Source organism: Chiloscyllium plagiosum, unplaced genomic scaffold (assembly GCF_037043375.1).
Source record: "Chiloscyllium plagiosum isolate Xiang-an unplaced genomic scaffold, Cpla_swu_hap1 HiC_scaffold_34, whole genome shotgun sequence".
NCBI lineage: Eukaryota > Metazoa > Chordata > Chondrichthyes > Orectolobiformes > Hemiscylliidae > Chiloscyllium > Chiloscyllium plagiosum.
In genome coordinates this window covers 26328908-26349282 of record NW_028270172.1, presented here as the reverse complement: position 1 = coordinate 26349282, position 20375 = coordinate 26328908, and the positions used below count along the sequence as shown (strand labels likewise).

General features: G+C 42.8%; 1 protein-coding gene across 6 annotated transcripts in view; it reads right to left on the bottom strand.

The window, feature by feature from the left end:
* Window positions 1-3109: 3109 nt before the first annotated feature.
* The window catches only part of LOC122564437 (NFX1-type zinc finger-containing protein 1-like), a 97654-nt gene continuing 80388 nt past the window's right edge, over window positions 3110-20375 (bottom strand). For all 6 annotated transcript variants that reach the window (XM_087978566.1, XM_043719292.2, XM_043719291.2 and 3 more), the window contains 5 exons: window positions 17164-17318; window positions 15732-15877; window positions 11488-11598; window positions 7694-7789; window positions 3110-6720 (listed from right to left, as the gene is read on the bottom strand). In XM_087978566.1, coding sequence (XP_087834692.1) covers window positions 4537-6720; window positions 7694-7789; window positions 11488-11598; window positions 15732-15877; window positions 17164-17318 — 2692 coding nt within the window. In that variant the 3' untranslated portion in view covers window positions 3110-4536. The remainder of the gene's footprint in view (window positions 6721-7693; window positions 7790-11487; window positions 11599-15731; window positions 15878-17163; window positions 17319-20375) is intronic.

Genomic DNA, 20375 nt, shown 5'->3' with positions numbered 1-20375 from the left:
CTGATCTTGCTGCTAAACCCACTATTAAGTAATCTTACCAGACATCTTTTCAAGAGAACCAAATCTACCCTGGCAATCTTCTCCTGATGTTGTATATGAATGCATTTCTGGTATCATTCTTACATCGTTTTCTGTGTTTTTATATCCTTTTTCCTATGATGATGACTGAAACTACATACATTACCCTGAATCCAATCCAAGCAAGGTTCAATACAGATTTAACATTGGTTTCCAGCTATTCAATGCAACCTCTCTAAAAGTACAGCCCAGTGCTCGGTTTGCTCTCTTCATGAACTTGTTCTACATCTGTTGGTACAAAGGTAAGGGCAAATCAGAATATACAGTGAGCACTGTAGTAGCTGTGGAGAAACAGATATTTTCATTGTAAAGAATTACTGTAGGTTAATGTTCATGTACAGAAAGCAATCAAAAGCCTAAAAACGCATTGGCCTTTATCTAAAGGAGTTGGAGATTCAAAGGGGAGAGAGTAATAATGTTCCAGTTATACAGGTTGGTCAGGTCATGTCTTGAGTACTGCATTCAGTTTGCACTTTGGAGAGGTATGGTGCAGTTTCATCAGAACGATACAGAGCACGAAGGGTTAAATTGTGAAGATAGGTTGCAAAAAGATTGCTTATATTCCCCTCTAGTTTAAAAAGTTGAGAGGTTATCTAACTAAACTGTTTCCAATAACAAAACGATTTGACAGGGTTGGTCAAGAAAAGGCGTCATTTGGAGGAGTTCAGGACATTGGGATAAACAAAATTAGTTAGATTATTCAGATGTGAAATTAGAAAGCAGCTTGTCACAAAAATATAAAACTCCTATTGGAAACTTGCATTGATTTATCAGTTTTAGCATATTTGTTGAAAAGTCTCAAATTTATAGGAACCTAATTGAAACAAATATATGCTGGATTTGGTCACTGATTAGAAGTAGGTTTTAAGGAATGTTTTAAAGGATTAGAGATAGAAAGGCAAGGAGAATTCCAGACTTTCGAGATGAAGGCGTGACAATAATAATCAAAAATACATGAGATCAAAATTGCTGAGAACCAACAGCTGATGAAAATAGCACTGAATCTGCTTCTCAATCTCTTATCAAATTTTGGAGGCAGTTACATCAAGAAGCAGACTCTCTTACACCTCAGTGATTACATTCAACTGTTTGTGAAATGGTGGAGGATCGCCAGTCTCGAATTCTTTCTCTTGCGCCAGATAGTACCTGCCCTGCTCTCCCTCCCAACATCTCCACCAAGCCAGCAAAGCATATGTCAGAAGCTTGGAGTTCTGTGCTACTAACTCACCTCCTGACTATCCAAAGTCTGTCTACCATCTACAAGGCACATTCAGGAATGTGATGGAATACTCTTTACTTGCCTGGATAACTGCAGCTCCAACAACACTTTCATTATAACAAGCACAATTCTGGATAAAGAAGCCAGTTTGATTAAAACTCCATCTAACTATCTTAGATATTTATAGAAACTTAGAAAATCAGAGCAGGAGTAGACCATTGAGCCCATCAAGGCTGTTCCACCATTCAATATGATGGGCTCATCCTCTATCTTTATGCCATACTCCCATTACCTCCCCATACTCCTTGAGATCTTTAGTGCCTAGAAATCTCGATTGTTTTCTGCAATATATTCAGTGACTTGGCTTCCAAGTAGAAAAATCTACAGGTTCACTATCCAACAGAAATCTACTCCTGTGGCAAACACCCCCACATCCCCCACCCGCTTTTCCCCCCCTCCTCCCCCCACGCCACCTTCCTCCTCCCCTACATCCTTCACAGCTGGGGAGACATTATCCCTGCATTCAGTCTGTTAGAAATTCATGTTTCAATGAGATCCCCTCTTGTTCTTACAAACTTAAGTGAATGCAGCCTCAATACACATTCTCTCCTCATACGACAATCTGGCATATACACATACATAACCCCAGGTACACACATAGCTAGTAAACCAGCCAGGTTTAGTTCCAATCAGATACAATCCAACTGGTTTCTGTCCCATTAAATTCAACAGCACAAGTCAGTTCTGATCTTGGATGGTTTCAGTCAACTAAATACCATATTCTCTCCCTCCACAATCAGTGCATAGTGGCAGCAGTGTGTATTAAATACAAGATCCACTGCAGCAACTTGCTAAAGCTTCTTGATTATCATCCAAACCTATGCGCTCCATGCTTATAAGAACAAGTGCAGACGATGTATGGGAACATCACCACTGGCAAGCTCCCCTCCAAGTCAAATGCTGTCCTGCTGCTGCTGAGCATCAGCGGTGGACGGAGTGGATATTAGCAGATGTGGTGCCAATCAAGTGAGCTGAACGTGTCAAGCTTCTTGAGTATTCCGTCACACTCCCGACAGTGCCTTGTAGATTATGGACAGGCTTTGGGGAAATCAGGAGGTGAGTTATTCACTGTTGTATTCCTAGCCTCTGACTGGCTCTTGTAGCCAATGTAGCCAATATGGTGAGTCCAGTTGAGTTTCTGGTCAATGATAACCGTCAGGATGATGATCGGGGGTTTCAGTGATGGTAGCATTATTGAATGTCAAGGGGCGGTGTTTAGGTTGTCTCTTATTGGAGATGGTCAGTCCCTGGCATTTCAGTGGCATGAATGTTATTTGCCACTTGTCAACCAAGCATGAATATTGTCTAGATCCTGTTGAGTTTGAACGTGAATTGCTTAAGTGTCTGATGAGTTACAATAATGCTAAACATTGTGCAATCATCAGCGAACATCCCCACTTCTGACCTTATGATGGAAAAAGAGTCATTGATGAAGCAACTGAAGGTTGTAAGGCCTTCGACCCTACCCCGAGGAACTCCTACAGAGATATCCTGGAGCTGAGATGAATGTGAATGACCTCCAACAACCATAACCATCTTCCAAGCTGCCAGATATGTATCCAAATATAAAATAAGATTTTTATTTGCATTGTATGCTGCTTTTCCACCACCATTCATATTTTTAATGCCATCCTTAATTGGCCAGAAGTACATTAGGGTCACTTTGGAGTAAGTTAACACCTTCCATTTTGTGTAAGCCTTTGGGTAAATCATGCAAGAATAGAAGCGGGTTTGAAAACAAGATGCAGGATGCAGTTTGGCTTAATTATTTTATTTTTTTTATTTTAGCCTACTATTACAACACAATAAACTTGCATGGCTCCAACAAACACCATTCATAATTCTACTTAAGAATGGTTTCTTTCAAGTAAATGTCACAATGTGGAAGATATGACATCACAAAGAAGCAGGATTTAGGCTTATTATATTTTCACATATTAAGCTCGAATGTTCTTAAATGTATCCACATAATAGCAAATGCAATGCGATAACTTCTATATAGGAAAGGGAACTCAAAATACAAAACTGTGACTGAAAATTGCCCTTCTGATGAATATTTTATATCAAACAGATTATTATTAATATACCATACTTGGGCTGGATCTTATTCTTTTTTGCTAAGTCTGACCTGCATTGAGTTTTTTGCAAGGTTTCTCATTGCAAGTTCTAGCTAGACTCCTGGCTATATCTAAGCAAATACAATCATTAATTAGCTATTCTATGTGCCCTTATGACGTCTCTTACATCTGATTTCCACCCCACCTTACTATACACTGTTCCTGGAACATTTCGCCACTCAGCAGACATCCCAGAATTCACTGGCATTTGAAAGTGCAGCATTGATGTACATTACAGTCCAAAGGGTGGTTAGAGGCTGGCACATGTCAGATGCCAATGTCCTTGGATATGGGACGGTACTGCCTAGTGCCCATGGAACATTCCCTGAGACGTTGATACCTAGTTTCCAACATGCAAGTTGTCCAGAGCAAGTGGTGAGCTGAATCCACCAGGTATTCACTCTGGTTTCATTGCTGTGTTTTCCTGAAATCTAACATGTTTGGCAACTTTGGTAAAGTTTGCTTGCACTAGCTATATAACAAAGAGGCTCCCATTCCTATTGGAGTCAGGATGGTCAATAAATATTTTAGAATCTCAGACAGATGTCAAGCATTATTCTCCCACAGGAGGTAGTTGTACAAACTCAGTTGTTTTCTGCTTCTTCCTTTGCCATCTCTTGTCCAGAAGATCACGGCATGATGCAATTTCACCTTCGTCCATCCTTTGCATTCAGCCTACCAGCATTTACCAATACAACTCTTCCTCCTATTCTCATGTGAGCTAATTCCTCTCTGTCCGGCCTCAAAGGGACACATTACTGGATCATTACCTAGCCTAGCACTTTGTCTTTAAACAGCTATTACATAATCTAGATACTGAAATGATGTTGTTTCACACTTTACTCTACGATCTAAATCATTTTGACAGAATTTAGTTGAAGCATAAATTTTACAGCATTCAGCCATTCTAAAGCAACCCAGTTGCCTATGCAAAGATTCTAATTTATTTTACTGCTAATTCTAATGTTTCATTTCATACACTTAACCAACAATGTCCAAATGCATTAAATGCACCTGCACATCAATTGTACCAGTGGCCCCATCAGTTTGCAGCAGTAAGTTTCAAGTAATAAAGCAGTTTTTATCTTGTGACGATATGTTTTTCAATGTATTGACACTCTCTTGCAACCACCCCTCATCATATTTTGCTTTTCTACCTTCAAGTACTTGTAGAAGGTCATCGACAGTTAACTGTGTTGCATGATCAAACTCTCTTCCTTGTTCTTGCATGGAGTTTTGTATTAAGTATATGTCACTTAGATGTGTTAGCTTTGAAATTTCCCTATTAATATTTGAAATCTCTTGAGCAGTAAACTGAACTCTACTTCTCAGGATCCAGTCTGCCTGCAACTCGGCTTCTTTCTCAATTTTCATTCTCTGTTCTTCTAGGAGCATGTTTGCTTTGGATTTCAATCTAGCAACTTTGGATAGGAGGCTGATCTGATTTCCAAGGACAGCCAACTTCCAGCTGTTTGTATTTGGCTCTTGCAGTTGAAACTGCAGATTTTCAAATTCTGTTGGATAACAGTTAGACAATTCCACCTTCATTTCCAGACATTTTTCAAGAGAGTTCTTCCAGCTATTCAGATCTTCTTTATCTCCCAAAATCTTTGCTTTGGCTTCCTCTATTTTAGCCAAAGTGCTCTTGATGACATTTCCACAATGCATATTCCACCGAATCGGTGTAGAGCATTTAGGACAATTGAAGAGCCTCGGTGTGGACTTGTTATGTTCCGACTGTCGCATCAGGTCATCAAACCCAGGCAGTGCAAAGACATGCTGGCAGTCTTTCAGTTGGACAAATCTGCTTTTAGGGTCATCTTCATTCCCAAAGAATATCTCAGTGACCTCAGCCTCATGGCACACACGGCACTTGCTGGGGCATGGCTCTCCACACAGACCGATGCAAGGGTGTTTGCACTTAAGCACTTGCAGGCACGGCCTGTTGCAGGGCTCCCGGTCACAAGGCTCATGGCACAGCCTTGTGCAGCGTGAGTGTGGACAGGCCCACTGGCAGGGCTTGGTACAGGGCACACACATCTCACCGCACTTATTCGGACACTTGCCATGCGGGCAGCGATTCTCACACGGCCGTCCACAAGGAGGGCAGTCTGTGAGGGTGCACGGTTTCTGGCACACGTGAGAGCAGACCAACATTCGCTGACAGGGGGCGCTGCAGGGGATGTGAAGCCGCCCGCCGGCACACTCGGAACAGACAGCCCGACAGGAATGGCCGCATGCCAGCTGCCCGCCGCATAGTGTCTGGCACAACAAGGGTTCACCGCCTGCCTCGGCCTCCATCCACAAGTGGCACATCACCTTGTTCTTGTGCCCGCAACTCAACGTGACGCTGACCTTTACAGGGCACTTCTTTGTGCAGGTCTCCCCACAGCGCCGCATGCACGAGTGGCCACACTCAATGGCTTTGGTGCAGGGCTCCTGGCAGACAAACACTTCTGGTGGACAGAAGCAGGGCATCTGTTGCTCGTGACCACAGTGAGGGACGACTTTGGTCACCTTGACATTACACTTGCCACATGGGTTAGAACAGATGTCACGACACTGGTGGCCCTCTTTACAGCATTGCTGGCAGGGTTTGAGACATTTATACTTCTTGTGCTCCTGGTCAAAAGGGTGGCAAAGAGAACCACATGCGTGACCGCAACTCAGTCGGAAATCACAAGCCTTGGTGCACCCTCCCTCAGGAACCTGTTTAAACTCTTCAGACTTGGACACCAAAGTGTAGGTTTCTGGATGGTTTTGACAGGACAACCTCAGGGCAGGACCTATTTTGTCATTTCTGTACAGATAATCTACTATATTGCTCCACAGTGGGACCCTGTTGGATAACATACTCATGTTGCCTATGCAATAGAAACCTTTCTTTGCCCGAGACAGAGCAACGCAGATGCGGTTTGGAATCCGCAGAAAGCCTACCACACCCTTCAGATTACTTCGAACGAGCGACAGAATCACGATGTCATTCTCTTCCCCTTGGTATTTATCCACCACACAGACCCGAACCCCATCGAATCGTTTTTTTGGCATTAACTTCCTCAAGTATAGCAACTGTCCTGAGTAAGTGGTAAGAATAGTTATCTGTGATGGCTGGTATTCTTGTTGGATGAAATATTCACAAAGGGACTTCACAAAATTAGCTTCGTGTGGATTGTGGTAGCTTTTTCCTTCCGTATTGATATTCTCCAGCTCCTGATGGTTAATAAAGTAGAGGTTTGTAGAGACTCCCTAGTTTAAAACAAAGACAGAAAATATCTTTAATATTTAGACAGAAATTAGCATTTAATATTAGGTGGTAATACTCTTTTCTTAAATCCGTACTTTCAGTCCATGGTCTAGTGTATGCAAGTGTCAACACCTCAGAGAAGATACAAGGGGAGATTTAGGAGAATGGAGCCAGGGGTGAGGCTTTTCACATTTTGCTATTCATTTGCAGTGTAATCCTCTTATCATTACTGCTTTCCTAAGCTATACTCCTTCCACCCCTGCCTGAATACAGCTAAACTAGCCAGGGTGGAGTGGCACTGGTTCAGCCGTGAAGTTCATCCTGAATAAAACAAATACTGAACAAGAGACAGATGTTAGTGTTGTGGTAATGTCACTGGATTCAAAGGCCTGGATTAATGATATAAGAACATGGGTTTGAATCTCACCAGGACAACTAGTGGAATTTAAATTTTTATCAACAAATCTTGAACATAAACTGTCCTCAGTAACATTGGTTTTTATAACAATTGATAATTATTTTATGGTCAATCTGGTTGACTAATGCCCTATAGGGAGGGAAATTTGTTGTCCTAATCAGGCCTGGCCGACATGTGACTCCAATCAACAATGTTTCCTCAAATAGTCCTATGAGATCTTTTATGTCCATGCAAAAGGACTAACAGACCCTTGATTTAACACCTCTTGCAAAATTTACAGCACGACACACTCCTACAACTGCACAAGAGTGAAGACTGAATTTTTGTGCTCAAATTGTTAGAGTCAGAGATGAGAGGACTACCAATTGAGTACAGATTAGTCTAGTGTCCGTGGTGAGTATGATTGTAACAGCATCTAACACTCATCACTTCACATTAATGTCGGATCCAAAGGTTAGAATGGCAACACCAACTGTAGAAAATCTACAGCCTAATGTCTTTTGGGGAGGAGGTCCTAGTAAGACACAAAACACTCACCAGCTTACAGTAAAACCTACCTTGATCCTTTCATAGAGATTCACAGAGGCTGAATTTTCCAACTTTTCATAGATGTGTGGAGTTATCAGACCTGCAATTTCAGGGCGCATTCGATGCTGAGTAAGGAAGAGGAAAAGAATAATGGTGAGACTCCTGCAGACTGCTTTAAAATAAAATTGGTACATGTTGACAGTGCAGAACTAAGACCTGAAGCAGAAAAACTCTTGTCAACTTAAGAAAAATGACCAGATCGCAAAATGATGTTGTGAACACTTCAAACACAAAACCTTCAAAGTAAATGTTTTCAGAGGAAATTACAAGGGGCATGTTAGAAAGGGGTCCATTCAATTTTGTTATTCTCCCAGCAAGAGAAGGTTTAGATACAATTCTCTTTCTCAAACTATCAGTCTGATGTTTCACTTTCTATTAGTTCACCTTCTATTGATCACATCAGTGAAACATGCAGTACCCAGGAAATGAATTCTAAAATCAGTCAGTTCAGAAATGTTGTTGTTGAATAGGAGAAAAAGTGATATTAAAACAACTTCAGATGCACTGCTGGAAATCTACATTACAAGCAGAAATTGCTGGCAACATGAAATTGGCAGCTGTAAGTGTGTTGCTGGAAAAGCGCAACAGGTCAGGCAGCATCCAAGGAACAGGAGAATCGACGTTTCGGGCATAAGCCCTTCTCCTGTTCCTTGGATGCTGCCTGACCTGCTGCGCTTTTCCAGCAACATATTTTCAGCTCTGATCTCCAGCATCTGCAGCCCTCACTTTCTCCTCGAACATGCAATTGGCAGGCAATCTACCTTTGTGGAAAGAGAAATGCAAATGTTGCAGGTTAGTGGACTTTTAAATTTCTTTTATGATGAAAGGTCAAGCATTTAGCTCTACAGCAATTATACTTTGTAGCTTTTTTTGCCCACTCTCTCATTTCATTGCCATATCTTGCCTCTCCTGACTTTAATTCCACACCCAACTACACAGTTTTTGTACATTCTTTTTAATGATTGTTGTTTTACACTTCATCCTGAAATCGTTGGGCATTTCAACAGATGGATCTCATCAGCTTTGATTAGAGAACCTTAGTCTCTCTCTCTCTAATCAGAAATACAGTTTCACCTCAAAGGTCAACCAGTTCTCAGCAGAGACAAGAAATTCCACTGTAAAAGCAAGTATTCTATCCACCCATTGAAAATCATTGGATAAGGGATGGAAGATGATGTTGCCCATTTCATACAAGGCCATAGAGTCATAGAGATGTACAGCATGGATACAGACCCTTCGGTCCAACACGTCAATGCCGAACAGATATCCTAACCTAATCTAGTTCCATTTGTCAGCACTTGGCCCATATCCCTCTAAACCTTTCCTATTCATATACCTATCCAAATGCCTTTTAAATGCTGTAATTGTACCAGTCTCCACTACTTCCTCTGGCAGCTCATTCCATACACACACCACCCTTTGTGTGAAAAAGTTTCCTCTGAGGTCCCTGTCATTTCTTTCCCCTCTCACCCTAAACCTATGTCCTCTAGTTCTGGACTTCCCTATCCCAGGGAAAAGGCCTTGTCTGTTTACCCTATCCATGCCCCTCATAATTTTGTAACCCTCTATAAGGTCAGCCCCTCAGCCTCCGACGCTCCAGCCTATTCAGCCTCTGCTTATAGCTCAAATCCTCCAACCCTGGTAACATCCCTGTAAATCTTTCCAGAACCTTTTCAGGTTTCACAACATCCTTTCGATAGGAAGGAGACCAGAACTGTACACAATATTCCAAAAGTGGCCTAACCAATGTCTTGTGCAGCTGCAACATGACCTCCCAACTCATATTCTCAATATGTTGACTAATAAAGGAAGCATACCAAATGGCTTCTTCACAATCCTAGCTACCTGCAACTCTACTTTCAAGGAACTATGACATGCAGTCCAAACTCTCTTTGTTCAGCAAACTCCCTAGGACCTTACCATTAAGTGTAGAAGTCCTGCTAAGATTTGCTTTGCCAAAATGCAGCATCTCACATTTATCTAAATTAAACTCTATCTACCATTGGCCCATTTGATCAAGATCCCATTGCATTCTAAGGTAACCTACTTCGCTGCCCACTACACCTCCAATTTTAGTGACATCTGCAAACTTACTAACAATACCTCCTACGTTCACATCCAAATCATTTATATAAACAATGAGAAGTAGTGGACCCAGCACTGATCCTTGTGGCACTCCACTGGTGACAGACCTCCAATCTGAAAAGCAACCCTCCACCACCACCCTCTGGTCTTCTACCTTCAAGCCAGTTCTGTATCCAAGGAGCTAGTTCTCCCTGGTATTCCATGAGATCTAACATTGCGAACCAGTCTCCCATGGAGAATCTTGTTGAACGCCTTACTGAAGTCCATATAGATTAAGTTCATCACTCTGGCCTCAACAATCCTCTTTGTTACTTCTTCAATAAACTCAATCAAGTTTGTGAGACATGATTTCCCATGCACAAAGCCATGCTGACTATCCCAAATGAGTCCTTGCCTTTCCAAATACATGTACATTAGGTCCATTCTGGATTCCCTCCAACACCTTGCCCACCACCGACATTAGGCTCACTGGTCTATAATTCCCTGGCTTGTCCTTACCACACTTCTTAAATAGTGGTACCATGTCAGCCAACCTCCAATCTTCTGGCACCTCACCTAGCTTCCCACAGAGTTCTAGGGTATCCCTGATAAGGTCCAGGGGATTTATCCACTTTTATACATTTCAAGACATCCAACACCTCCTCCTGGACAAAAACCTCAATATTTTAAGAGAACAAGGCTGTGATCCTGTTCCTAAAATCACAGCACAAAATGAAACCATTTGGCCCAAAAGAAAGCTGATAGAAAGAGCTACCTCATTGCTTTCAATCTACTGCTGTTTTGTTACAGGTATGAACATTTTTCTTCATTGCTTATTGATGTTGCAGAACCCAGCACTTTTCCACTCCACTGATATAAAGCAGAAGATTATTAAGACTTGCTGATATTATGCTCCCCATTGATACAGTGGGATATAGATCAGTTGCAGAAATGGGTGAAGAAATGGCAGATGGAGTTTAATCCACCCAAGTGTGCGGTGCTGCACTTTGGGAGATCAAATGTTCAGGAAAAGTATACAGTTAATGGCAGGACTCTGAGCAGTTCAAAGGAGACGTCAGGGGCAAGTTTTTTTATACAGAGTGTGATAGAAGTCTTGAATGCCTTGCTGGGGTGGTTGTGGAGACAGATACAATAAAGCATTTAATGGTCTTTTAGATAAGCACATGAATGTGCAAAGAATGGAGGGATATGGACCAAGGGCAGGCAAAAGGGCTTAGTTTAATTTGGCATCATGTTTTGCACAACATTGTGGGCCGAATGGCCTGTTCCTGTGCTGTACTGTTATAGGTTTTATTTAGCCACTGGCAGTTCGTACCAATAGTCAGTGTTGCTGATTAGATTATAAATGTAAAGAAACATTATCCTTTATTAAAGAAACTGTTGAAATCAGGGACATATATCACAAGATTTCAAATTAGGTATGGGTGCAAACCTTCTGATTTATATCCAAGCTTAGAGGAAAAGGCTCAAAAGTTGGTATCATTTTCCTGATTTCGCTCACTTTCCTAGGAGGACAGCACAATTAAAGGCCCACTAAAAAGTATATCATTAATCCTTAAAGACAGGAAGGAGAAAAGGTTTAATTTCAGGGTCATTTTGTGACACAAAAAGCAAAAGCGAGTCAGACTCTCAGGAATCATCGTTGAGTTGCTAACGGTTACCAGCTAAGAAAACTCACTTGATAATCAAGCCGGACAAATTCTGTTTTCATACTAATCAGCCGCTCAAACAAGGAGACATCCAAGTTGAAATCTTTTGCAAGTTCATACACAGTTGCACTTGGACGAAGCTGAAATGAGGTAATAAAATAGCAAGTCAGTGTAAGGTTGTAACGTGGAGCAGATTTGTAGCACTGGAAAACTGCAACGTGAAAAGGTTCCTCCTTTTCTAATCTTCAAAACTGAACTGGGGATTTATTGTGTACTGACAGGAAACAGTATTATTCTCAATTGCTCCACAAGAAATGAACTAACAAGAATGAGTAGAAAACAAAACACTTGCATTAATGTTGCACATCTCAAGTCATCCCCAAAGTATTCTACAGGTAATGAAGTACTTGTGGAGAATTACTGTTGTAATGTATAATATTGTAGTGTTGTAATGTCTAATGTATAATGCCAGTGTTGTTCTGAGGTGGACAAAGTCAAATATCACACAACACTGGATTATAGTCCAACAGGTTTATTGTGATTTCAAATAATCCTGTTGGACTATAGTCCTCTTGTAATTTAGGAAAGCTAGCAGCTAACTGTAACACAGCAAGTTCCCACAAGCATCAATGCAATAATGATCAGATAATCTGTTCAGTGATCTTGGTTGAAGGATGAGGACATCAGGAATAAAGGGATGAGAAATTTGGGGGTGACTTCCCTATTCCTTTTCGAATGACACCTTTCCCATCCAGCTGAGGCGGCAAATCGGGCTTTTATTTAATATCACACTTAAACTCTGGTGCCTCTGACAGTGAAGCATTCCTTCTACATCAGACTGGAGAGTTTCCTTTGATTATATACTAGAGTCAACATGAACTTGTGAAATTGTGTACATTGCAAAAAGCTGAGACTCGGGATTACTAATTCTTTGAAGAGGTGACAAGTAGGTTAGACCAGGGAAACTCAGTGGATGTGGTCTATCTAGACTTCCAAAAGGCCTTTGATAAGGTGCCACACGGGAGGCTGCTGAGCAAGGGGAGGGCCCATGGTGTTCGAGGTGAGCTACTGGTATGGATTAAGGATTGGTTGTCTGACAGAAGGCAGAGAGTTGGGATAAAAAAGGTTCATTTTTGGAATGGCAGCCGGTGACAAGTGGTGTCCCGCAGGGTTCAGTTTTGGGGCCGCAGCTGTTCACATTATATATTAATGATCTGGATGAAGGGACTGGGGGCATTCTAGCGAAGTTTGCCGATGATACAAAGTTAGGTGGACAGGCAGGTAGTACTGAGGAAGTGGGGAGGCTGCAGAAGGATCTAGACAGTTTGGGAGAGTGGTCCAGGAAATGGCTGATGGAATTCAAATGTGAGCAAATGCGAGGTCTTGCACTTCGGAAAAAAGAATATAAGCATGGACTACTTTCTAAACGGTGAGAAAATTCATAAAGCCAAAGCACAAAGGGATCTGGGAGTGCTAGTCGAGGATTCTCTAAAAGTAAACATGCAGGTTGAGTCCGTGATTAAGAAAGCGAATGCAATGTTGTCATTTATCTCAAGAGGGTTGGAATATAAAAGCACCGTTATGCTATTGAGACTTTATAAAGCTCTAGTTAGGCCCCATTTGGAGTACTGTGTCCAGTTTTGGTTCCCACACCTCAGGAAGGACATACTGGCACCGGAGCGTGTCCAGCGGAGATTCACACGGATGATCCCTGGAATGGTAGGTCTAACATATGAGGAACGGCTGAGGATCCTGGGATTGTATTCATTGGAGTTTAGAGCTGAAAATGTGTTGCTGGAAAAGCGCAGCAGGTCAGGCAGCATCCAGGGAACAGGAGAATCAACGTTTCGGGCATAAAGGGTTTATGCCCGAAACGTCGATTCTCCTGTTCCCTGGATGCTGCCTGACCTGCTGCGCTTTTCCAGCAACACATTTTCAGCTCTGATCTCCAGCATCTGCAGACCTCACTTTCTCCTTCATTGGAGTTTAGAAGATTAAGAGGAGATCTAATAGAAACTTACAAGATAATACATGGCTTGAAAAGGGTGGACGCTAGGAAATTGTTTCCGTTAGGCGAGGAGACTAGGACCCGTGGACACAGCCTTAGAATTAGAGGAGGTAAATTCAGAACAGAAATGCGGAGACATTTCTTCAGCCAGAGAGTGATGGGTCTGTGGAATTCATTGCTGCAGAATGCAGTGGAGGCTGGGATGTTAAATGTTTGAAGGCAGAGATTGATAAATGCTTGATGTCACAAGGAATTAAGGACTACAGGGAGAATGCGGGTAAGTGGAATTGAAATGCCCATCAGCCATGATTGAATGGCGGAGTGGACTCGATGGGCCGAATGGCCTTACTTCCACTCCTATGTCTTTTGGTCTTAATCTTATTTTCTACTACCTGGTCATTATCACATTGCTACTCCCTTGGAAGGGTTTGTTGTACTCCAGTTAGGTTTTCTTACATTACAATAGTGACACATTCAAAAGTACCATGTTAACAGCATTTAGTGTAATGTATCCAGATTTATTTTGATGATACAATGTCAGACCATAAGACATAAGAGCAGAAGCAAGCCATTTAGCCTATTGAATCTACCTGACTATTTGATGAGATTATGGTTGGCTTGGTCACATTGAAACATATAGAATTTTTAAGAGATCCATTGAGTAGAAAGTGTTTCCCCGATTTGAGAGTGTGAACTAAGTTTCACACATTCACATTAAGCTACTGGTCATTTGAGACTTAGATGAGGAGGAATGTATTCACAGAGGATTCTGAATCTCTGAAATGCTCAAATTCTCAGTTGTTGAATATACTCAAGACAGTGACCAACAGATTTTTAGAGAATTAAGGGATCTAGGCAGCATGCTGGAAGGTAGAATGGAGTTAAAATGAATGATGGAGCTGGCCAGCCAGGCTGTCTAATCCTGATCTTCTTTTTAAGATGTCTATGGATGTTGAGCAGATGCTTTTATGGATTCGGAAATTTAATGGTTTGAACTAGTGCAGCACAGCAGTTCAGTGGTTAGTACTGATGCCTCACAGCGCCAGGGACCTGGGTTCGATTCTAGCCTTGGGTAGCTGTCTGTTTGGAATTTGCACATTCTCCCCATGCCTGCATGGGTTTCCTCCCACAATCCAAAAGATGTGCAGGTCTGGTGGATTGGTCATGCTAAATTGCTCATTGTGTTCAGTGATGTGTAGGTTAGGTGCATTAGTCAGGCATAAATGTACAGCAAGAGGGTAGGGGAAATGGGTTGAGGTGCATTGCTCTTTGGAGGGTCGGTGTGGACTTGTTGGGCCGAATGGCCTGTTTCCACCCATAGTGATTCCATGAAAACTAACTGAACTTCTTCACTGAAAACATTTCTAAGTCAATATAAATCAAAAGAAACCAAAAGCAGGCTCATGACTTATCTTCTGTTAGGATGGCAGTGCTGTAGAACCCTCCAGTAGGAGCTTCTCTGCTCTGCTCATTCTTGTTCTTCTCCACCCTCTCTCCTCCCTTCTCTCAGCCTCAGACACCCAGCCCTACCTCTAAAGTGGGATTGACAGAGTTGCCAGCGGTCAGAGTGGGGACGCCAGAGACCAGCAGCCGAGTACGAAGTAAGGGTAGTGGACTGGTCCAGACTGGGGTGTGGTAGCCTGGTGCGGAGTGGGGGGTAGCAGAATGGTGTGATAGGGGCCCGATGCAGAGTGGGGGTAGCAGATTGGTGTGGAGTGGGGCAACGGCCTGGTGCGGAGTGGGGGGGTTACGGCCTGGTGTGGATTGGGGGTAGCAGATTGGTGCGGAGTGGGGGTACTGGCCTGGTGTGGAGTGGGGGGGGGGGGGGGGGGTAATGGCCTGGTGTTGAGTGGGGGTAGCGGATTGGCTTGGATTGGGGGTAATGGCCTGGTGTGGGAGCATGGTGGCTGCCAACAGTCAGACCACATGGAGGCCCCCTGCATTGGTCTGCTGTGGAGAGCTCTTGGAGAGAGAGAGACTGTGACGTTTGTCTTTTTAACTTTGCTTCTTGTTTTTTTCTGACTTATGGTTATACTGCGTATAGCTGTAATGCAATTTTTTTTCCTTCATTCCTTTATTCTGTAACTAAGGATTGTACCTAGGCATTCTGGACCTAAGATGGCGCTGTAAGTGGTGACTTGTAATCTTTTCATTTTATTCATTTCAGTACATGTTATAATAAAGCAAATTCAATTCAATTCAGTTCCATTCGCCTCTGTTGTACAAAACCTAAATGATTCACTTCCCTTCAGTAATAATTCTTACCTGCTGATGATCACCAATTAAAATGAGGTGCTCGCAGGCTGAGCTAAGAGTAGTGATTATGTGAGCTTCCAGCACTTCAGCTGCCTCTTCTACAATCACAATCTTAGGCTGGAGCTCCTGCAGGACAGTTCTGTATTTTGCTGCACCTAAAAAGACACTTCAATCTGTGTAATCAACATCATCCCAAAGTGCTTCAAAAATCGTTATAAAATATATGACACAAAAACACAGCAAAAGGTATTAGGTCAAATGATCAAACACTTGGGTAAACTTTGAGGCATGTCTTAAAGGGGGAATGGTGGTTAGGGAGTTGGATAGCTAGGTGGAGAGAATTCCAGAGCACAGGGCTGATGCAACTGAAGACTAAGACACTCAAAAGGGGATACATTTGAGGTATCTCAGGTAACCTGGGGGAAGGTGGAGCTGGAGAGGAAAGGGGCAAGTGCGTGAAGGGATTTAAAAACAAGAATGAATGCTTAAAACTCAAGATACTGCTTGATTGAGAGCCAATATAGGTCAACAAGTTAAGACATGAGCAGCAGATCTTTGCATGGGCTTAAGCTTATAGAGGGTAGAACAAGGATTTCATCAGCCAATGGTACACTGACATAGTCAAGTGTAGAGTTAACAAAGGCACGAATGAGGTTCCAACAGCAGATAAGCCGAGACAGGGTAAAGGTGGGTGATGTTATAGAAATGAAAAGGGTGGACTTAGTGCTGACACCAAAAGATGTCAGAAGTTTCAACTCAAAGATTGTGAACAGACTTACTTAATTCTCAGACTGTTGGCAGTGTGTTGCCAGGATAAAAATCAATAGCTAGGGGGACAGGTTTGGATCAGCGATCAAGTCTTCACAAAAATGAAGGAAATTTTCATTCATGTAGTGGAACAGTCAAGCGTAACAGTGATAGGGTACAACTTGGGATACATTCTCCAGAGTCACCTCTCATACAGAAAATACTTGGTCAAAAATATGGAACAATAAGGTGTAATGCATCATTGTTGAAATAAAAGATCAAAATGATCTGTTTTATTAATTTTTCCTGTGTATATAAGCAAATTATTATGTCAATACACAAGCAAGTGCATTTTGGTTATTGCCTCCATTTCCTTTTTACAAAGATTCTCATGGCTGTATAAACCATTCATAATACAGTGAGAGGAGCAGAGGTGAACTAAAATTAAAAATGTTGGTAAACCCAATGCGCATGGAGAATGTACTTGGTGAAATTTTAACCAAAGATCTGAAGTGAGAGATAATAAAATGCTGTTGAAACTAGCATTAAACTAATATTTAGCAAGTTAAAATATAGTTTTGTTTTGCGAACTATGCAAAGCAACAAAGAGTTGATATTTTTCAATTGTAGCACATGAAACCAAGCAAATGTAAAAAGAATGTTTGTTATCACTGTTGGAAATAGCTTTGTGTACCTGTTGTGGTCATCCCCACCACTTTAGCCTTTCGAAGGATGGTCACTTCCTCTTGGTTTCTCAACTCAAGAAGGCGGTCAACAATCCTCTGATATAGCTGTTCAGATTCTAATATTTTACATCTGGTTTCGATTTGGTACTTTGACAACCACAACCTGCAATAAAATCACCCCATTACACCATCATCTGGACAATCTGTCATTGGCAGATACTAAATTACATTTAATGTTACCCCTTCCCCCTCAAACTACCCCAGAGGTGAGTTCAGATGCAGAGGAGCTCCGGGACAGAGTAGCAGGATGCAAGATAGAGATCCCAAGGCCTTTCTACCTCCTGTTGATCAAATCTGGGACAGGGGGCAGCCATGCAGACAGCTTTCCAGCCTGGAGGTCAATTAAGGCCATTTAGTATCCACTTAAGATGCAGGAGGGGGAACCTGCCAATCAAAAAAGGTCAAGCAGCAAACCCTAACTGCTAACCCCCGGGCACCCATTAGATAGTAATGCCTCCACTCACAACTCCCATGCTGCCAACTTTAATTCAGATAAATGCGAGGTGCTGCATTTTGGGAAAGCAAATCTTAGCAGGACTTATACACTTAATAGAACATAGAAGAATACAGCGCAGTACAGGCCCTTTGGCCCTCGATGTTGTGCCGATCCAAGCCCACCTAACCTATACTAACCCACTATCCTCCATATACCTATCCAATGCCCGCTTAAATGCCCATAAAGAGGGAGAGTCCACCACTGCTACTGGCAGGGCATTCCATGAACTTACGACTCGCTGAGTGAAGAACCTACCCCTAACTTCAGTCGTATATCTACCCCCCTTAATTTAAAGCTATGCCCCCTTGTAATACCCGTCTCCATATGCGGGAAAAGGTTCACACTGTCAACCCTATCTAACCCCCTAATCATCTTGTACACCTCAATCAAGTCACCCCTAAACCTTCTTTTCTCTAATGAAAACAGCCCCAAGTGTCTCAGTCTTTCCTCATACGATCTTCCTTCCATACCAGGCAACATCCTGGTAAACCTCCTCTGCACCCGTTCCAGTGCCTCCACATCCTTCCTATAGTATGGCGACCAAAACTGCACACAATATTCCAGATGCGGCCGCACCAGAGTCTTATACAACTGCACCATGACCTCAGGACTCCGGAACTCAATTCCTCTACCAATAAAAGCCAGTACGCCATATGCCTTCCTCACCGCACTATTTACCTGGGTGGCAACTTTCAGAGATCTGTGTACATGGACACCAAGATCCCTCTGCTCATCCACACTACCAAGTATCCGACCATTAGCCCAGTACCCCATCTTTTTGTTATTCTTCCCAAAGTGAATCACCTCACACTTAGCTACATTGAATTCCATTTGCCACCTTTCTGCCCAGCTCTGCAGCTTCTCTATATCCTGCTGTAACCTGCCACATCCTTCCTCACTGTCAACAACTCCTCCGACTTTCGTATCATCCGCAAACTTGCTCACCCAACCTTCTAACCCCTCTTCCAGGTCATTTATAAAAATGACAAACAGCAATGGTCCCAAAACAGATCCTTGCGGAACACCGCTACTGACGGCACTCCATGAAGAAACTTTGCCATCAACTACTACCCTCTGTCTTCTTCCATCCAGCCAATTCCTAATCCAAACCTCCAACTCACCCTCAATGCCATATCTCTGTATTTTCTGCAGTAGCCTACCATGGGGAACCTTATCAAACGCCTTACTAAAATCCATATATACCACATCTACCGCTTTCCCCTCATCAACCTCCTTTGTCACCTTTTCAAAGAATTCAATAAGGTTTGTGAGGCACGACCTGCCCTTCACAAAACCATGCTGACTATCCTTGATCACATTATTCCTATCCAGATGTGCATAAATCCTATCCCTTACAATTCTCTCTAAGACTTTGCCCACAACAGAAGTGAGACTCACCGGCCTATAGTTACTAGGGTTATCCCTACTCCCCTTTTTGAACAAGGGAACCACATTTGCTATCCTCCAGTCTTCTGGCACTACTCCTGTAGACAAAGAGGACATAAAAATCAAGGCCAATGGCTCTGCAATCTCCTCCCTTGCTTCCCAGAGAATCCTAGGATAAATGCCATCAGGCCCAGGGGACTTATCTATTTTCACCTTTTCCAGGATTTCCAACACCTCTTCTCTACAAACCTCAAAGCCATCCATTCTACTTATTTGTGACTCAGTATTCACATCGACGACAATGCCCTGTTCCTGAGTAAATACTGAAGAAAAGTATTCATTCAGTGTCTCCCCAATCTCTTCCGCCTCCACACTTAATGGTAAAGTCCTAGGGAGTGTTGCTGAACAAAGAGACCTTGGAGTGTAGGTTCATTGCTCCTTGAAAGTGGAGTTGCAGGTAGATAGGATAGTGAAGGCGGCGTTTGGTATGCTTTCCTTTATTGGTCAGGGTATTGAGTACAGGAGTTGGGAGGTCATGTTGCGGCTGTACAGAACATTGGTTCGGCCACTGTTAGAATATTGCATGCAACTCTGGTCTCCTTCCTATCGGAAAGATGTTGTGAAACTTGAAAGGGTTCAGAAAAGACTTACAAGGATGTTGCCAGGGTTAGAGGATTTGAGCTATAGGGAGAGGCTGAACAGGCTGGGGCAGTTTTCCCTGGAGCATCGGAGGCTGAGGGGTGACCTTATAGAGGTTTATAAAATTATGAGGGGCATGGATAGGATAAATAGACAAAGTCTTTTCCTTGGGATCGGGGAGGTTTAGGGTGAGGGGGGAAAAGATAAAGAAGAGACCTAAGGGACAACTTTTTCCACACAGAGGGTGGTACGTGTATGGAATGAGCTGCCAGAGGATGTGGTGGAGGCTGGTGCAATTGCAACATTTAAGAGACATTTGTATGTGTATATGAATAGGAAGGGTTTGGAGGGATATGGGCCGGGTGCTGGCAGGTGGGACTAGATTGGGTTGGGATATCTGGTCGGCATGGACAGGTTGGACCGAAGGGTCTGTTTCCATGCTCTAGATCTCTATGACACTATGACTCACGTATAACTGGGAATCCATCAGTGATCCTCATGGTAGGTCCTACTGTAATACAGGCAGTGGCCACTATTCCTGGTGGCGCAGCTGATTCTGAAGAGCTGCCAGCTTCAGACTGAGATTGGCCCTCAATAGTGGGATCATACTCTGCCCTACTGGTGACTTTATTTGACGTG